At 38.7% G+C, this 20,856-nt stretch overlaps 1 protein-coding gene across 4 annotated transcripts in view; it reads right to left on the minus strand.

Annotated features, from left to right (window-relative positions):
- Nucleotides 1-14,831: 14,831 nt before the first annotated feature.
- Nucleotides 14,832-20,856, minus strand: part of HGF (hepatocyte growth factor) — a 59,112-nt gene continuing 53,087 nt past the window's right edge. For 3 of the 4 annotated variants that reach the window (XM_061366382.1, XM_061366381.1, XM_061366380.1), the window contains 2 exons: nucleotides 19,928-20,073; nucleotides 14,832-17,740 (listed from right to left, as the gene is read on the minus strand). In XM_061366382.1, the coding sequence (XP_061222366.1) occupies nucleotides 17,570-17,740; nucleotides 19,928-20,073 (317 nt within the window). In that variant the 3' untranslated portion in view covers nucleotides 14,832-17,569. Of the gene's footprint in view, nucleotides 17,741-19,927; nucleotides 20,074-20,856 lie in introns of those variants that run through there. The other variant, XM_061366383.1, reaches the window with a different exon arrangement.

The following is a 20,856-nucleotide window of genomic DNA, read 5'->3' on the forward strand; positions in this document are numbered from 1 at the left end:
CTAATACACCCCAGGATGCCATTGGCCTTCTTGGCCACAAGGGCACAGTGTCGGCTCATGGTCACCCTGTCGTCCACCAGGACCCCCAGGTCCCTCTCCCCTACACTGCTCTCTAACAGGTCGTTCCCCAGCCTATACTGGAACCTGGGGTTGTTCCTGCCCAGATGCAGGACTCTACACTTTCCCTTGTTATATTTCATCAAGTTATTCCCCGCCCAGCTCTCCAGCCTGTCCAGGTCCCTCTGGATGGCAGCACAGCCTTCTGGCGTGTCGGCCACCCCTCCCAGCTTAGTGTCATCAGCAAACTTGCTGATAGTACACTCAATTCCCTCATCTAAATCGTTAATGAATATATTAAATAATACTGGTCCCAGTACCGACCCTTGAGGCACTCCACTAGATACAGGCCTCCAACTAGACTCCGCCCCATAGACTACAACTCTCTGGCTTCTCTCCTTCAGCCAGTTCACAGTCCACCTCACTACCCGATCATCCAGACCACACTTCCTCAATTTAGCCGCAAGGATGCTGTGGGAGACCGTGTCAAACGCTTTGCTGAAGTCGAGGTAGACCACATCCACCGCTCTACCATCATCCATCCACCGCGTTATTTCCTCATAAAAGGCTACAAGATTGGTCAAGCACGACTTCCCCTTGGTGAAGCCATGTTGACTGCCCCTCATAACCCTCTTATCCTTGATATGCCTTAAGATGGCACCAAGTATAAGGTGTTCCATCACTTTCCCAGGAACGGAGGTGAGGCTAACCGGTCTATAGTTACCCGGGTCCTCCTTCTTGCCCTTTTTGAAGACAGGAGTGACATTTGCTTTCCTCCAGTCCTCAGGCACCTCTCCCGTTTCCCAAGACTTGGTAAAGATGATGGAGAGCGGTCTAGCAATGACCTCAGCCAGTTCCCTCAGCACCCGCGGGTGCATCCCATCTGGACCCATGGATTTATGGATATCCAGATTGCTCAACTGGTCTTTAACCCATTCCTCATCGACTAAGGCAGACCGCTCCGTTGACCTATCTTCATCCGGGGTCTCAGCGGTACAGGGCTCTTCAGGACTGCCTCCAGCAGAGTAGACAGAGACAAAGAAGTCATTCAGTAACTCTGCCATCTCTGTATCTTCTGTCACCAGGGCACCCGTCCCGTTCATCAGCGGGCCTACATTGCCTCTGGTGTTAGTTTTACCTGCCATGTATTTGAAAAAGCTCTTTCTGCTGTCCTTGACCCCTCTCGCCAGCTTTAATTCCAAGGAGGCCTTAGCCATCCTAGCAGCTTTCCTACATCCTCTAGCAGCAGCCTTATATTCTTCCAAGTGGCCAGCCCTTCTTTCCATGACCTGTAAACTCTCCTCTTCCACTTGAGCATACCGAGCAATTCCCTATTTAACCACGCAGGTCTCCTGACCCTCTTCCTCGACTTCCTACGTGTCGGGATGCTCCGATCTTGAGCTCGGAAAAAGCAGTCCTTGAACGTCAACCAACTATCTTGGGCCCCTTTCCCTTCAAGCAGCCTAGCCCACTGGATTTCCCCTAGCAATCGCTTGAAGAGGCCAAAGTTTGCCATGTCCTTTTTATGTTTTTATGAAGAGGCCAATGTTTGTTCCATGTCCTTTTTATGTTGAGGGTACCAGAACTGCACACAGCACTCCAGGTGAGGTCTCAGAAGAGCAGAGTAGAGGGGCAGGATCACCTCCTTCAACCTGCTGGTCACACTCCTTTTGATGCAGCCCAGGATACGGTTGGCTTTCTGGGCTGCAAACGCACACTGAAGCCGGCTCATGTTCTTTTTCTCATCAACCAGCACCCCCAAGTCCTTCTCCACAGGGCTGCTCTGAATCTCTTCTTTGCCTAACCTGTAGCTGTGCCTGGGAGTGCTCCCACCCAGGTGTAGGACCTTGCACTTGTCATGGTTAAACTTCATGAGGTTGGCATCTGCCCACCTCACAAGTGTGTTGAGGTCACTCTAGATGGCATTCCTTCCCTCCAGCGTATCAACCGAACCACATGGCTTGGTGTTATCGGCAAACTTGTTGAGGGCTCACTCAATCCCACTGTCCATGTCAGCGATGAAGATGTTGAACAAGACCAGTCCCAACACCAATCCCTGAGGGAAACCACTTGTTACTGGTCTTCAGCCGAACATTGAGCCATTGACCACAACTCTTTGCATGCGGCCATCCAGCCAGTTCTTTATCCACCGAGTGGTCCATCCATCAAATTCATATCTCTCCAATTTAAAGACAAGGATGTCGTGGGGCACAGTGTCAAACCCTTTGACAAGTCCAGGTAGATAACATCAACTGCTCTACCCTTGTCCATCAGTTCTGTAGCCTCATCATAGAAGGCCAACAAATTGGTCTGGTAGATTTCCCCTTAGTGAAGCCATGCTGACTGTTACTAAGCACCTTGTTTTTTTTTCATGTTCCTTAGCATACCTTCCAGGAGAACCTGCTCCAAGATTTTGCCAGGCCTAGAGGTGATACTGACTGGTCTGTAATTCCCCGGGTCATCCATTTTCCCCTTCTTGAAAACGGGGGTTATATTTCCCTTTTATCCTGTTATCGGGAGCTTCACCTGACTGCCATGACTTTTCAAATACGATGACCAGTGCCTTAGCAACTTCAATCACCAGCTCCTTCAGGAACTGCAGATGGATTTCATCAGGTCCCATGGACTTGTGCATATATTTTTATACAACAGAATTCTGACAGGCTTTCATGTACACTTTCTGTGTACCTTTTTTTTGTGCATAACTTCTTTAGAAGTCCTTCTAGGTATCTATGTGATTAGGTTTCTTTTAAATAATTTTTGCCAGCATCTTAACCTCTTCATGACAAGAGTCTATTTCATTTGGTTTTCTTTTTGGTGCCTTGTATACTATTTGTCTGTAGGAATGTATTTTGGCTAGCTCCTTTTCTAACCCTCCAAATGTATCACTTATTTACATGCTCTGAGGCCAAGCTTTATAAGAGGCTTCAGTGCTCTAACCTGAGCCTTAAAAAAAATGTCATTTTTGAAAGATCCTCTAAAAAGAGAGGCCCTTTCAGTGTCTTATAAGTGCTTTATACATGTACAAGGCCCTGTGTGTGTGTCTGAAGAGCTTGCACAACAGAGTTTCAAGAGTTTTCTTCAAGGATACTAAAAAAAGTCAGTGCTGAATTTCCTCCTCTCAAAGATCTGTTGCATGGTAAAACAGAATGAATTTTAAAACTCATTTTAAGAATTGGCAGTATGAACAATATTGGCGTATAATTTTTCAGCAAGATGAAATATGCATGTGGAAGAAGAAAGAGAAAACCAAGATACTTGCAGTCTAATCCATTTAGCAATCTGTCTCTAATTTTAATGATGTATTTGTCATTTTATTACTCATGAAGTGTCATTTATATGAAACTGTCACTATGATATTAGGGAGGAACAGCTTGTGTTAAACTGTGCAATGTCTTTGCCAACTTTCAGTGTTAGTTGCATTCTACCTCTTTAGATTTTCCCTTACACTTTCAATTCAGCTTGGATATATTACTTCATGTACCAATCTTCTGTACATAGCTGCTGCATTTCATCTTGGGGTGGGCATAACAACTATTGTGTTTAGTTAATTCAACAATATGGAAACCATTCTAAAAATCATTATGTAAAAATATCCTGATGTGAACTGAAAATCCTACAAGATCCTGAAATATCTATAACTGTTTACATTAGTACTGACTAGGTGGAGCTGCAGTCACTTTCAAAGAGAAAGAATATATTTTATCTATTCAAAAACCAATTATATTACATTTCTTTTTGTCTTAAAGGTACTTAAAATCATCTTCATTATTGATAATCACTGAGATGGAGAAAATATGGGGGGTCGCTTCTTTGATTCTCATATACTAATATCAGCCACTGCGATATCCTATTTATTGCAGTTAAATGCAAAAAAAAAAAAAAGTCACAACTAGTCAATTCTCAACTCTGTAAAATTTTCCTCAGGAAATACAGACAAACCAACACAAAGTTTATTGTGTTATTATACGTCTTTAGGTTCTCATCTGTGTTTCTTGAAAACTACCAGTTTTCTCACATTTTTCATGTTCCATTCAAACTCGTTGCTTTAAGAAGCTAAAAATAATTAAAACCTTACAAATCTTAGAAGCACATTTGTAAAATGAGGACAATATCAGCTAATTACTTTTCTATGTTCTCACGGGTATTCAGGGGAAAGCAATAGCATTTTGTAGAGCATCTTGAAGCATTAAACAAAAGAGCTGTAATAAAGTTGTGTCACAGAATTTAACACTCAAACCCAAAGAAGGAAGTGTTTTTATTAGAGCTCCATTAAATTATGGAATTAAGATTAAAGATATCTTTTTAAAGGGCAGTATTTCTAAAATGAAACCTTCTACTTAGGAGGCTATAAGCAATTTCTTTTTTCATTTTTTAATGAGCAATCTTTGATTTCCATTTTGAATCCAAGTCTTCCCATGAGAAATCAACTAGTTTTAATAGAAAAAAAAAGGAAATAGGTAGAATTAAATTACTGAACAGGGGGCAGATATGGAGGATGTTTCATATCAAATAAAGCAAGTCAAATCAACACTCCTTTTCGCAGGCACAAAACCTTTACCGCAGCAGGAAGGAGTATCAGAAGCTTTCTTCTTGATTTTGTACATTTTCCCCTAAGCTGAAAAAAAAGTATTATAGCTGTATAAAAATGAAGAATCAATGTTATCATGGTGCTGGGAAGGCCAGTGTTTAATTGAGCCAGTGGTAGGGGTGTCAGCAAGGCCCATCAGCCAGGGCTGTCCTCCCCATGCAAAGAAGGGCAGACTGGGGGCAATGGTCATCTCCTTGGGAATGTTGGACAGACACTGGGATGAACCAGGACAGATGGAGATGCCATCTTATGGCCTCTCTGGGGCAGGGAGTGATAACCCCCAGGGCCAGAATGGAGTCCTGGGCTGTGAGCAGGGCTGGGGGAGCTCTGGAGATGAGCAGGGAAATTAGGGCGCCTGAGTGTACTCAGGGTCTCAAAAGACAAAATGACTCTTGCCAAACCAGAGGCAGAGACAAGACATGACTACAACTCCAATAGTTTCTAGTTTCACAATCTGTCTTGACATTAAAAGGAAAATAATTTACGATAATAAAGAACTGATGCATGCGTTGATTGCAAATGGCTATTTAAGAACTTATTGTTCCTCTAGGGAGGAGCATGTCCTCAAGTTCTTCCACGTGAATCCTCACTTGTCATCAACATTTGGTTTTAATCACAAATCTTCCATGCTAATCGCAAAGCAATTGCCTTGTTTGTAGAGCTGTGGAATCAAGCTTCGCAAAACGACTTAGCATAATTTCTTGAATGTAATTCAATTGGCTTGATCAGATAATTCATGTGGCATAGGTATTTGTAGAAAATTTTTCAAGTGTACTTTTCAAGTCTTTTTTAATCTTCTGAAATCCTTCTAAGTATGGACCAGGGTCTAACTTACAGGCAAAAAAAAAAGGTTGGAAAGCCAAGATCTGGGGCTTTTGGATATATACTTTAATTCTATAATGTAATTACAAAGGGGTTTTGACCCTGCCACATGTGAATGTTTTGGGCTTCATTCCGATCTTAGATGAAGCACGTATCAGACACAGTTATCATCATGTTTTAAACATATCTCTATATCAAATAAATGTCAGGCCTGGTATACAATCTGTCATTTGTAATTCTGAATCCTAGGAGATGTGTCTAGACAAGTAATATAGATGATGTAGAGATATACATTCTGAATTCAACTCCAGAGCACAGACCAGTTATAGGTGTTCCCCACAGACTATGAAGTAATTGGACTGAATGCCATTAAAATGCAACCATATTGAAATGTTCTCTGCATTACCTTTCAACTACACAGAGATGTAATAAGACATCTAATAAGACTCTGAAGACGAAACCGTGTCACTATATCTATTTTTATACAAACTGCAGTTAAAGCAGAAGTAAATTTGTATGTGTCTTCTCATACAGTTGGCGTTGTTTAGACTGAACGTCATTTTCAACTGGTCCTTTTTAAAAAAAAGAGGAATTAAAGGAAGCCATTAACATTCTTAATGTCAGATTTGGAAGTCTCTTTTATGTTTACTTTGTTCCTAGCTTAGGTATCAGTGCTTTATAAATTCATTGGATTATTTGTGTCTTCAAAGAAAGGCACTTGTCAATAGGACTTGAGTTTATGCTTGATGTTAAATTTATGCGTAATTATGGTCTCACATTAGAACCTGAGTTGTTTGATACAGCATAATCTATCCATGTTTGTATTACAGTGTTAAATAAGTCAGAAGTGACAGTCTACCTATTCTGGTTTAATTTCTATAGGTAAATTCAGTACTTAGGAGTAATGTCACAAAGTCTATGCATGAGATTCTTTCTCAGCATTATGAAAATTACGGCAGTATTTGAAAAGCATAAAGAAGCACAGCATGGTCATAGCATGTACAGATTCATCTCTTGCTACAAATACAATGGTTCCTGCTGTGGAATTTTTAAACTGTACAAAACCTAGTGTGTTAGCTGGTTTGGCCATCTTGCACATCAACTGACTTCTTTTTCTCGTGCTGAGACTGACCTTATAATATTTAGTATTATTTTTATTCTTCATTTAACTGTTATCATCATTTAACTGTTTCTTACAGACATCCTAACTATGGAGATCACATTTAGTATCACATCAGTCGTAGCCTCCATTCTGTAAAATTCCATTGAGCTAGCATCTGTTACAATAAGTCCTAAGAAAGGATGACAGAATCTCCAATAATCTAATTCATTCTAGTTTATGTTATTTATTTCAATTGAATAAAACTTAATTTTGGAGGCAAAAACAAGCCTAATGAGTCATACCTCTAAATGGTCTGCCCATCTTTGCAGCTGCAGTTTTGTGCCACATTACAGGGTTGCAATCTCTATTGTGCAAAAAATCATATGTCTAAAGATAGTTCTTGATAATGCAAAGTACAAGCCAATATCCTTAAGACTATGCAGGCAAACTGTTAAGTAGCTAAAGATCTTTTTAGTTCTGATAGTCTATGAAACATTTTCTTTTCCTAAGAGCTGATATTTTATTTGTTTTGAATGCAAAACAAAACATTAGGAAAGGCCTGGAGGGAAGTCTAGCACACAAGTGACTAGTAACAGTCTAATCTCCCTCTGCTATTGAAGGAAAATGTGTTTTGGTTTCTTTCTTCTTAGTCAAGTAAACATAAATATATTTCCCCTGGCTTCCATTACAGCAAGTTGGCAGTTACAGAAGAATTCTTTCAGTTTTGATTTCCTGTCAGCTTTACTAACAAATGACCGCAGAGTACAGTATTCTCTTGGTGTGGTTTTTATAGACTCTGTGCCTTAAAAGGAGTGTTTCTGAATGAAATCGCTATATGTTCTCACTCGGAGAGCTCTGTTTGTTTTCTGTATGCAGTACATTTCCCCTATTAATGAATGTGTGAAATTGGGAAAATGATAGGCAGGATGTGGCCTGAAAGGAAACATTTGTTAGAGCAACTTCTCTTCCCTTGATCTTCATCTTCTAAGCTGGAGTCAGAAAACTAAATTCAGAGACATGAACTGGTTCAGGCCACTTTTTCAATCTGCCCATAGCAGAGAGAAAACAGCAAACCAAACCAAACCAAACCAAACCAAACCAGCTCCATGTGTAAAGGGCTGATCTAAGGGAAGTCAGTGGCACACTGCTGAGTGTTTTCATAAGAACTTGCTGAAATTTCTCCCCCAATGTTGAATTTCTTCTCAGAGGTCAATCTTCCTGAGAAAGAGACCTGACAACAGCAGAGCTCATGAGATACGGTCAGAAACTGTGTGGTTCCTAGGCTCCTCAGTAGCCACTCCTATGGGCTGGGACCTAAATGATTGCCCTGCTTTCTCACACTTAGAATTCCCCGAGTAGCCACTAACCTTTTAATTTGTCTCTAGAGAACTACTCTATTTCAAGCAGGCATCCATACCCTACTTATGTGTTGAGGAGTAGCCCCTCTTGAAGAGCAATCAAAAGCCTTCTGTAAGAGCAGCAGTCTTTTCTAACAGTTTTTTCCAGATTGAGATTTCTTTTTCTGCTCTGTCTTTATAGCCATGGTCTCGAGAGAATAAGGCAAATATAGAAATGTCACTCCACTCAGTCCATTTGCTGTATTTTGTTCTTCAACACGTGTACTCCTAAGTAGCCTTTTGCTCTGCATTTTGCAGAAGGGAAACGTCCTGCAGTGAAGTGCTCAGTACTGTTCCTGAATCCGCACTGGGGGACCTAGACAGTAGTGTGGAGCAGGGCTAAGAGAGGCAAAGTGACTTCATCCCTTCAACCCTTACAGAGAAGATAATGAGGAAAGCATTTTACAAATAGAGAAAGCGTAAGAGTCTTCAGACAGCAAAGGAGGCTGAGAAAACTGCCAAGAGAGGAGTGAAGGGAAGAACATTCCAAAAAGCTGTCCTTAGCAGACCATAAATCTTACTCAGCAGACAGTTCAAACACATCACTTGCACCAGTCCTACTCTTCCCTGTTTATTTTTTTTCTGTCAGCATTAAAATAGAATAATAAAGTACCAAACAAACAAACAAGGCAAACAAGAAAATAAGCACCAAAACCCAGTAGAGAAGAAAAAGAGCTAGAGTCCTTGCCTGTCAGCAAGGAGTCCCTTGGATCCCAATATGCTGCAGCCTGTGAAAATACCAGTGCTTTACCAGGTCCCATCCAAGAAAGGAATTCATAAGCTCTTCTTAGGCATCTGAAATAATCATTCAGAGGGACACAGGAATGCCAAGATTATATTTAAATATTTAAATGGGAAGCATATCCAAAAGTTTTATTTCATGCCCAAGTGAGGTGTCTTCCTGTTAGTTTTGGCTGTTCACGCTTACATCAGCTTCATGTTCCTGCATTCAGTTAGAAATTTAGAAGTAACTCTTTTAAGCATAAAGAATATTTTACTCTTGAAGAATTTTTCAGGGAAATGGCAAGAAAAGTCCACCCTCTCTAGTTTGCTGTGGGAAAGACAGAAAGCTCTGCTGCCAGTTTTGAAAGGGAATGAACAACAGGGCAAGGAAATACCTCTTCAGAGGAAGCCACACAGACTGGGAGCCTGGGGAGGTAAGTGAGCACGCTGGAGAGAAAGCAAACAGATTTCGGTTGGAAACCAGCCTGGTCTCTGTCAAACATACCAATAAAACTGACATGTTCCTGCATACTGAGTTGGTATGATCTGTGTGTCATGATGGGAAAAAGTACCGATAAGAAAACTTAGTAGCATTAACCCAAAGGCCAGATACAGAAAACTTAAAAGCTTTTTTTTTTTTTTGCGATACCATCCCCCCAGTCGTGTATAAACCAAGAAGGAAGGTAAGGCTAAATTAAATTCTTCAGTAGAAAGTTAAAGGTATCAGTGCTCAGGGATTAGTTCTAGGAGGTATATGAACTAAACTATTGCTAACACTAAGCAGCATCAAAGGGGATTAATGAACACCATACTTATTAATACAGCCTCGCCTCTTTGCTAAGACAAAGTCAGCCTGGAAAATCCATCCAGAACTTTAGAAGAAACTCCTTACCAAATTAAATAACAGCACAGAAAAAGCCCCAGTAGGGAAGCAGGTTTCTACAGGAAAAATATTTAGGTTTAAGACAGCTTTAACATTAACATCTCGTGATACCTAACAAAATTAAAGTGGAATAAAAGGAAAAAAGCATCCAGAAGGGCTTCCAAAGGCCCATGCATCAATCCAATTAGTGTAGATGCAAATGGTTATTACTGAGAGTTTGAGCATATTAAATGCCGAGGCCAAGCTTTTTAATTCCTAACTTTCAGGGCCTTCACATGCAGATTATGGTAACACTGATGTTTCCAAACCAGTAGGCAGCTGGCTGAACACTAATCAGGTCTACTTGTCTGCTTTCATGGCAATGAACATCAATGCCAGAGCTTCTACAGTGCTTCAGGCAGAAGAGGTACTTGTGTATGAACACAGACACAAACACCACAGAACTGATTTGATTGGTTTGGATCTAGCTAGTCTGGAGTGTGGGCAACAATGCTGGACACAAAGACTTTTTCTCACAATTCAGGCTTACACTACAGAAGTTTGCCATCACAAATGTGCAAATTCAGGGTCTGAAAAATTCATACTCATGGCTGTCACCACTAAACTCCCCTTTGTTATTCTTGGTTATTAAGCAAAGTGAGATGAGTACTCTTGGTATGAAGGTTGTCCTGCTCCTGTACTCAGGTTGGTATGAAGGTTGTACTGTATGAAGGTTGTCCTGTACCTTGGTATGAACGTTGCCCTATGCCTTGGTATGACGGTTGTCCTATGCCTTGGTATGACGGTTGTCCTGTTCCTGTACTAAGGCACTTCATTACCACAACTCTACAGGACAGGGAAAATCCCAGGTTACAATAGACCTATCCCTGAATTTTCTGTGTAGATCAAGAAGATTAGAATTAACGAGATACCACTGCAAAGGCATCTGTGTGCATTTGTGTGGGTGTGGTGTGTACTTGGTTTTGTGTAACTTGTATTCTTTAGTGCTCAGTCACATCAAGCCTCTGGCTACGTGTGGATGGCTTGGTATAGCAGGCTGTGGAGCACCTCCCCAGAGATAGGGAATCCTAGCTGATGTGGGATGTGTAGAATCCATCTATCCCACTAGCATATTTCTTCCCCTGTCTTAATGTACATGATGGCAGGCTAGGAACACCAGGGTGGGTAACTGAAGGCTGAAATCTGAATATTTCAGCAATAAAATGAGTTTTCACCTTCTACAGGTACTCTTAGAGATATACTCTGAATACAATCAACAGGGAAAAATAAGGCTATGTGGTACTTTGGCAGCAGAAACATAGACTTCAAAGAATTACAGGATCAGGCAATAGCTGGGACCCAGCTGACATGTGAGGATGCACAGCAATGAAAAACAGAGGTTTTACAATGAGTGTTTAATGCACAACTTCTACACTTTACACTGCTGTGAACAGCGAATTTTCTGAGCTTTCATTTATTTAAAAAAATAGAAAAAAAAAGTAAAAATAAGGAGAGAATAAACTATGTGGTGGCAGTTTTGCAACTGCTAAGTTACAGTACTGTTAAACACAAGGCTGAACAGCAGATGGCATATTTACACCCAAGACGTGAGACTATTGTTGACATGGTTTGTAATAGCAATGTTGATGTAAATCCGTATATGCTCAGTCTGTGCATAATGCTGACATTAATCCTAAAGGAAAGAAAACCATCTGTAAAATTTTGAGTTAGCATAATCAGAACTGAATTAAATACTATAAACTCACATACTATTCAAGATAAAGTTTCTCTCAAGTAGAGAGGACTATAGCTTTGTTTGTGTTTTATACTAGCCTTGTCTCATCCAATGTGTGCCTTTAATGCTATATTTTTAATATTTTTAATAAATTACTATGAATTGCACTCTCCTGTGTATAATCTTTTCTCCCAGTAGAATATCAAATAACCCAATTGAGGACAACACTAGCTTAAAGAGACACAGCTTAAGGAGTCTCAGGCAAACATCAACATCTTTTGGGCTCTGAAGTTTGCAGGTTTTTTTGCTCTAGTGGAGAGCTTTTCCCTAAGGCAGTCCCAAGGGATTTTTTATTATGTGTATAAAAACTGCATTAAAAGTAACTGCATCCCTCCTGTGCTTTCAATTATTATTACATTAATGAAAAATATTTGAATAGTAAGCAAATCATCCAATCCTTATATTCAGTTAGACTATGACTGACTAAAGTTGATAGTCTTCAGTGGAACTTTGATACCCAGGTTTGAGGTAAAATATATAGTTTTCCCCTCTGCTACTTAGTACCAGCCTGGACCATGCTCTGGTTGCTTTACTAAGCCAGGATCTGAAATAGTTCCATGACAAAGTCCAAGGGGTCCAGAAGGAGGATTTAGGATCTACCATTAGCCTTAGATGAAGTTTTGATGGTAATTTCAGTGCTGGTATGGTCAGGTCCTCAGATACAGAAGCACAACTAGCACTACATCTTCTGTGAGCATATGGGGAATTCATTGCACCTTTCCAAGGTTCTGAACCAGAGTGTAACAGCTTTAGGAAAGCTAAGGCCACTAATTCTATTGTAGTTTTTCACACCACATATCCTATGCTATAAAAACTGAACCAACTTGAAAAGGAAAATTATCTCTTCATTTTAGGGCTTACTTTGGTATTAATCTTTTTGTGGCTTGCCTTTTTCCTCCCAGCTGTTTTCCTTCCTATTTAGTGTACATGGTTTTTATTGGAGCATAGCTATCCAGAAATCGATGCTTTTGAAGGCAGAGTAGATACATAACTGAACTCTACTAAATGGACTGCTCTGTTCACATGAGGTTTGTTAAATAACAAAGAGTAGAAAGCAAATACTGAGCGCTGATGTGGGTCTTCATCATTTATCATTTGCAGATTATAGTGTTCTTGCAACTATGAAAGATAAAACTATGACAGGATATAAAATGAAGGCAATATTCCTCTATGGATCTTTTTTTGTGTAAATTGTTGTACAAGCAGTTAATTCTCATAGCTCCCAGGAGGTAGACAGGTCATCTGAACATCCTCAACTCTTTGGATATAAAACTACAGCAAGATGTGGTTTTGGCATATGTATTATTTCTAGATTTTTATAACTTTGGAAACATCCCTGAGGATTGAAGTTATTGGCAAGCTTCCCATTGATTTTAGGAGTTCCTGATAAAATCCACTGATTTTATGAATCAATTAGAAAATCCCCTTTTTGGACTACAAATAAAAAGAAGTGATGTTTACCATGGAAAATTCAGAATCAGACTTCAAACACTCTGCACATGGGTTTATTTGAAGAATGATTCACTGCTAATATAGCTGGAGTTGTTAGCAAGTATATGTTTAAATCATCAGAATTGCAATGTAACCAGAAATGCTTAGAACTTTGACATTTCAGCTAGATAATTAAATAGAAGTAATGAACTTACTGTCCCTTACTTGAACTTGCTGAATGAGTGCTATGATGCTATAGGAGCTTGGCAGTACTTGGCTGGATAGAGTCACTATTCTGATGGGGCTAGTAAGGGTGTTGCTTGTTTCTTTCTTTGCAAGCTAGTGTTGATGGCTGCTTTTGATATTAAATGCAGGATCAGCACCTAGGTTTACTCAAGTTATAGGTCTCCTTTGTATCATCTTTTGTATTATCAGTAGCACAAAGTGATACGGTAAGCCCTTCCCTGAAGTGTAAAGTTTATTTAAAGAAATATTTAAAATTCCAAGCCTCTCATACAGGAATTGTGAGGAGCTACAAACTTCTTGGAAACTTCTTTGAAAATATTCATGTTTAGGTTAAGCACATCCTTTCTACTGAAAATATAAACTCTCCATGATACACTTAGGCCATTCTTAGCACAGATTTCCATCAGGAAGCTCCTGGGGAGACTCAGCAGCATCACAGCATGGATTTGACTATAAATTTAATTTTATGTGTAATTCTGCTATTACACACATGAAGGTCTTTAAAGTACCATTCCTCCATACTCTGCACACTAAAATCCCTCACTGAAATTAAAGCTGGGATGCTAGCCATGGGATTCCAAACTTTTTCTTTAAATAAGAAATATAATGATAATTAAGTTGTTGTTTTTTATAAAATACTTTATTAAGAATAATAAGAGTAAACAAGGTTACAAAAATACCAACTTTATTAACTAATGAAGAGGCAGTTAATTACAGAAGATTTTTAATACAAGTTATAACCACAGTGTTCCCTTTTCATTAGGCATTCATCCAGATGCGTTTAATGGGAGCATTACTTTTTCCCACTTAAATATAAAAAAAATACTCCCTATCATACACTGAATTCCACAGGCAGCTCCCTGAAGTTAGATCCCATTCAAGGAAACACCATACAAAATTGCCCAAGGGTATAAAAAGGAACACTGTAAACTTTTAGGATGAAAAGCCATGTTAGTTCCTGCCAGCAGCCCCAACATTCATAAAACAATAATATACCAGTGCACGTGAGGGAGGAAGAAAATAATTGATAAGGAAACAAGGCTAAATACCAATCCAATAGGTTCCATGTGGGTCAACTAGTTTACAGCCATTCTTCCAGGACAGCAATAAAGCCTCGCCTCCTGCTGCAGTTGCTGTGGAGTTGAGAATCCGTGTGTTTTTCAGCATACAAGGATGCATGAAGTTCAGTGCACGGCTATAGCAAAAAGCACTGAGCAACTCTGAGCCCCCCTCTTTTGACAATCACATTCACTGATTTCAAGGGACATTTTGCCTGAGTAGGTTTTGACCCTCAGAGATATACACGGACCCTCGTCTGAAAAGCTCTAACTCAAGTGAGTAGCTCTGTCAAGTACATTGGCATTACCTGCAGCAAGGGTTTGCAGAATGCCTCAGAGAATTTAAATTTTAAACTAAAGAAGATTTCAGCAGTAGCAGCAAAAATCCAGACCAGTACATTCCCAATGAGAGCTACAGTTTCTCTGAGGGTCATGAGGTTTATGAGAGAACAAGAGACAGGGAAAAAAGGTTTTCTAAGGGAAAATTGTTTTCATTAATGAAAGAAGCATCAGCCAGTTCCAATGCCCAAAGAAAATCAGTAATTAAGTTGAACTAACTTCAGCAGCACAAAATCACCTTCTTGGCTTTAATTCAAAAAATTTATATCCAGCTTTTATACTTTCCAGAAGACCAAGGATTAATTACAACAAAGAGAATGAAGATGAAATTCAATGGTATTTAAGAATGTTCTTAGGTAAGAATTTAAATTCTGTACCACATCTGCAAATTAAAGTCCAAATCCTGCTGAAGTTAATAAGAGGGTTTCCAGCAATTTAGATGGGCACTAGATCAGGTTCCCTTGTTATTACAGCGAGAATAATATTAGAACAGTGAAAAAATATCTATAGAGTGTCCTTTAAGAGAATCCTGTAGTTATAACAGTTGCCTGGTACGGTACCATTGGTACCAACAAGAAATATTCACAGGAATAAATGAAGTACAAATTCATTACCACATATCATTATTCTTCTCTTCCCTTGCTCTTCAGAGTCTCATGTGCCCTCCATACTGAGATAGGGAGAGCAAGAGCACCCAATAAGCAAGTGCATACAAACATGTTAAGTTCTGGAGCAACATCTCTGCACGATTTATTTTACTGAGGTGCTGCCCAGAACAAACAGGTAAAAATCCTTACATGTTGTCTAACAAAACCCAGTATTTTTATCATATATATATATGTGTATATATATATAAAAATCACAGTCTTCTGCACAGCAGAAGCTTATAACTAAAATATTTTAAGATTCAATTTTTTTAAACATAACAAAATGCCTGCAAATATAATACAGTGGGCACATAACAATTCTTAGAGTACAAAGAGTGAACATGGAGTTATATATTTTATCCACATTCTGCTTATGACTGGAGACAAAACTCTCTTGCCGTTTTTTAAAAGTTTCTCTTAAAAAGCTAATCCTTTCAGTAAGATATGGTCAGTATATACTTACTAAGAATATGTTCTTCACATACATGGACATAATTAACAGTAAATACAACAGGCTAAATCCTGTCCTCTTTAGGCCTGGCAAGTAAGAGAGCCCAAAAGGAGAATAAAGTCTTCAGAGGCAGCTGGAATGTATCAGTACAGACTATCTGCGTGGCAGCCACCACCTCCAGATCTGCTCTACAGAGAAGTCACATCTTATCCAAAGAGACAATTTACATCAGGAGGAATTTCAGAAGCTCTGCTTGCTGAAAGACTTCTTCCTATGTGCCAGTAGAATCTTCTGGATGCTTGACACAAATCTTAGCATGTCAAACCACTTAATCATGGGCTGAAAAGCATCCCAGTTCACCAGGAGATGTAAGCATGTTTGAGTCCCATTGAAATGAAAGTGCACTGTTGAAGAAAATATTTTGATGAGTCAGCATGAAGACTGCCTCCCACGACAGCTCCTGTGAGCTGGTTACTTTCTGCCAGGGCAAAACTCAACCCCGTGTCTTCTGAAAATGTCCTTTTAGAAATATCCTACACCATGATGTCAGCTTAGCGGTTATGCAGCTAGATATGATACACATCATACAATTTGCTAATGGAAACATTTACAGTTACGCAGTCATAAGTGAAGTAACAGTGCAGTTACTTATGGAATTACATGTACAGTAGTAAAACAAACAATTTGATATATGTTGTATCAATTTTCCAGAAATTACAGGGTATTGGTGCCACCTATAACAACATATTTGTATAAAACTTCCAGCCATACCAGTAAATGCCTAAAGGAGAACATACACTTTTCATGGATACTGACTATTAGTTCCTTTTCTCCATCAGTATAAAGTGATGGCTTTACATACAGGCAGAAAACACAAGCTACTAAACTATTGGTGATGTTTTCCATATTACATACAAGATCATGCCAACATCTGCAATAATTTTATTACCCTGAAATTCATTATACAGAGGATAAAAGTTTGTCCAAATCTAGGTAAGGTTTTATTAAAGATCTTAAGTCTCTGAAAGCTTATTAGTGTATAACTTACTTTTCCCAGTATTAAGTCTCTCAGCCAGGTGCCAGATGCAACTATTTTAACTATTCCTTTTCCTGCTGCAAATAGAGTTACTTACACAAAATAATTAGAATAAACAGAGTTTTTAACACTTGTCTATTGAGGAAGATTTGGGTATATTTGATGGAAATTTCTTTTGATTGCCAAAGTTTGCCAGTAGCTAATCAGGATTAATTTTTCAATCTGTATGAAATACTCTTTTTTGGCATTGTAAATCTATGGTTATATCTGAGACTAATTTTAAACAAATGATTGATAGTTTTCTAACCAATCCACTTTTATGTCTCATCCTTCATCCAAAAGGGATTTTGAGATATCTATTATGGGACCACATACACACTGGAGCAACTAAGTGCAGAATTAGGCTCTATAACCACTATGTAAAAAGAAATTATATTGACTTCTATGAGAACTCTGCTTGTGGCAGGCTTGTCAAAGTCCATCAATAATGAAAAGATTAATTTCTAAAGAGATTATTTTTTAATGAAATATTGACCTCTTATAAGGACGAAAGAGAAACACGATAATGTATGCTGTCCTTGACAGATGCATATATTTCTCAATAGGTCTTTTGTAATATATGAAGAGAAATACATGGCTCATAGAAAGAATAAGATGTGATAAATAAAACTATGATTTGATTCTCCTCCTAAGATAATCTGAAGAGCAGCATAAAAGAGGTCATATGATCTATTCCTACAAAATCATTTATCACCCAGTAATGTCTTTGCAAAATTTTTTACCCATTCAAGTATCTTCAGGAGATATGTCACCATATTTGCATATACTGTAAGTCACTCCAACATTTATAAAACAACACTGATTGATAGACAAAAACACCAAAACTACCCATAAATATTAAAAGAAGCTCAATGAACTTGACTATCAAGTAGTTAAAAAATTGTTGATCTTTACATTACACATTAATTCCGTGCTGTCCAAAATCTTTCTCTGAATGGAAGTTATCAAGTTTTCAGGGTTTTCTGTAGGTCATCATAATCTTGTGTATCCACCGGGAATAATACGAGACCCGAACAAAAATCCCAGGACGATTTCGAATGGCACATCCACGGCCAGGAACAATGACACCAACTACTATCTTCAGTCTGTTTTGTTCACAAACCAAAGGACCACCATAATCTCTCTAGGAAAAAAATAAACATAAAGAATGATACTTCTCAAAATGCTTCAAGACACAGCTCCCACCTGTCTCCTACTGATTGGTGTCTTTTGGGGGTGACCTAGCTCAATGAACAGGCAATAGAATTATTCTTGCCATAAGACAATAAAACCAAATTCCAATATATTTTCCACAGCCAGAATTTAGGAGAATCAATGTCAAGGTTGGCCTTTTATCTTTGATTGCATCCCGTGCAAATTAAGCCCTGTGATGGATCTTTCCATACAATTATAGTGACTTCAGACTATCAGACCTTAATGTCCTCTTTCAGTTACCTGCAAGCATAACATTTCCTTATGTGCATATAAACCAGATAAGCAGAAAGTGAGTTAACTGATCTGTGTTATGGTGAAAGGCTTTGCATCAAAGACTACTGACAAAGCCAGGTTAATATTCTTCCATCAGGATATCATCTTGCAAGGCCCTAGAATAAGAATCTATGTATACTAATAAGAAAGGGGGAGAATTCCAAATATAATAAAAAGTAATATTTTGTAGACATAATTTTGAGATGTAACTTTTCAAAATGCTCTTGTTCATTATTCTGAGAGAAGGAGACATCTATGCACCAGTACATGCATTCAGAGAAAATTTGGAGTATGGCCAACTCAGATCTGGGTCTTATTTAGCACTAAAATGCATCATTTAAATTAGATTGAAACAGTAATTGATACATTCACATAGATCTGGGACAACATAGACACTATGTTTAACACAGACACTGAAGCTTTTACCCAGGCAAAACATACACTGAACCTAGCAAACTATCTGCAAAACTATACTGTAAATGTCCATATCAGATAGTGAGATATTGTTTCAAAAAATAAAAGCTGACAATTAGCATTGTATTCTCTCCGGATCACCAGAGAAACAACAATGTTTGACCTTTATTTGGTTAAGATTTTTTTTCCTGACTGACTGCAGATTAGTTTCCACATGAGCAATGAACTATGTCAGTACCATCAGAGCAGCTCATAAAACACCTTCAGGAGTGGAGTTTCACCTGCCAATCTGATTTTGTTTCTCTGCCTGTTCTCTGCTGAGGCAAGTAGCTTCAAAGGGGAATTAGGGAGCAGGAAACCATGCAGTCATTAAGACTGATTGCTAATATTAATTCAGTCCATTTCTTCCAGCAGGAGAAAACAAAGTGCAGGATCCCCTGCAGACTTCCATGCAGATGTTTCCTTTATGAATCATAAGCTCACATATGATTAAATATTTGATTTTGAAGAAAATACTTTGCAATAAAATAATGATCATATGGAAAATTAATAAAAGGAAGAGGCTTCAGTCAGTTGAAGACCTCAGCTCACCATGGTTTGGTAGAATGCTTGGGTAGAGAAAATTTTTACTAGTTGATTAAGACCAATATTAGCAAACCATCTGTCCCAGATGTTAAATGCATAATAATGTTTATGACTGTTCTCCTTCTACATGTCATCAGGATGATTTTCCACATGAAAAATTATATCTTTCTGTAATAAGTGATTTAAGGCATTTCTCCTCAGATGTCTTTTTTCCATCATCAAATCTAATCCCAAGCAAAACAATATTGAACTATATACTTTTTACTGAGGTAGGTTACTGCTGTCCTCACTGATATCTTGCTCAGGTTTGATTAGGAAGACCAAATGCTTCGCCTTTCTGACTAATACTGAAACTCAGTACATTTTTTTACCTTTCTTCTTCCCACATAACTTTATCAGCTCTGTTGAGCGATGACTTTTCTGTATTTTGCATGCAAGTCCTCTTCTAATCAAACAGTTAAATTTGCTCCAGGCTTTGCTTTCTGCTCAATCAAAATATGATGCTGTTGATAGCACACAGCCCACTGTAGCCCTTATTATACAAACATAAATTTGTCCCAGTAAAGTGTTTAGTCATGTGATTATATTTAACATTCATGCAAATCTTTTACTAGTGTGGTGGTATGGTAAAATTGAAGTGAAGAAACATTTTCCTGCACTCTTGCAGAAAATAGGTCACTAGAAACAAATAATTTTCCAGTGCAAAATATTAAAAGAGGGGATTTTTTTTGGTGTAAAAGTTTAATGCAGAGAGAATAATTGTAAAAAAACATGCTAAATTATTTCTGGTAAACTGTATCTAGCTGATGGCTCCTCAGAATGTATTAGGAAATGTGATATTTACCTCACAAGGCCCAGCACCAATGGTTTCAGCCACAGCACAGATTTCTGACTCATTCACAGTGATCTTCCCTTTGAGATACTGATTGCATTTCTCGTTTCCCAAAACAAACAGATTTGCTACCCGAAGAAGACCATCGTAGTTAATTACTAGGATTGGAAAGAGAATGAAAACTTTATTCTATTTTAGGGAAAAAAAAAATTGAAGATACAAGTCCAAATAAGCTTATGTAACTTCAGTTATTGTACTTTCCCACCAGTAACCACATTTTTTGTCCATCCCCATTCTCACCATACATTTGTCTTTTGGATTTCTTATATTTGCTACAAGTGAGATTTGCAAGAAATTTGTTTGGTGGGCATGTCTGTTCAGTTCTCTCAAGAACTGGAGAAGTTTTTTGCATTAGAAGCAAGGGATAGGGATCTGATTTTACCCTACAGCTCACCACCAGCTTGCCCTGTCACATCACAGAAATCAGAGCTGAGAATATTGTCTCTCCCATTAGTGGAACGAGGATTTTGCTCCCTGCTTCAAACAGAATTTAGCATGTAAGAGTGCCTGCCACAGCCTAGGGAAGGACGTGTGACTCGAAAAATACTGTAACAGAGCAGAGTCTTTCTTATTCTGTGGTGGTTCAGCTACACTGAATGACTTTGTGCCTGCAAGGGCAGAGCCACAGCCTTGTGCAATCTCCATTCATCAGTGTGAAGGTCAGGAAGCAGGAGCCCTGTGGAGCTTACTCTTGTTCTACATGTCGAAAGACAAGTCTGTACAAGCTGCAAAGATAAATAAAGGGCCTAGACTTGCCCGTTCCCTGCCTAGCCATCAAAAGAAAACAAGCTTGCCCATCACTGACTTATTATCCTGTTTTCTTGAAAAAAAAATGGATGTAACACTTACTGCTTTCCTGCCTGGGATGCTGTGAGGATTAT

Source organism: Neopsephotus bourkii, unplaced genomic scaffold (genome assembly GCF_033783945.1).
Source record: "Neopsephotus bourkii isolate Nb327-2 ecotype Australia unplaced genomic scaffold, CSIRO-AGI_Nbou_v1 NB_1328, whole genome shotgun sequence".
Lineage (NCBI taxonomy): Eukaryota > Metazoa > Chordata > Aves > Psittaciformes > Psittacidae > Neopsephotus > Neopsephotus bourkii.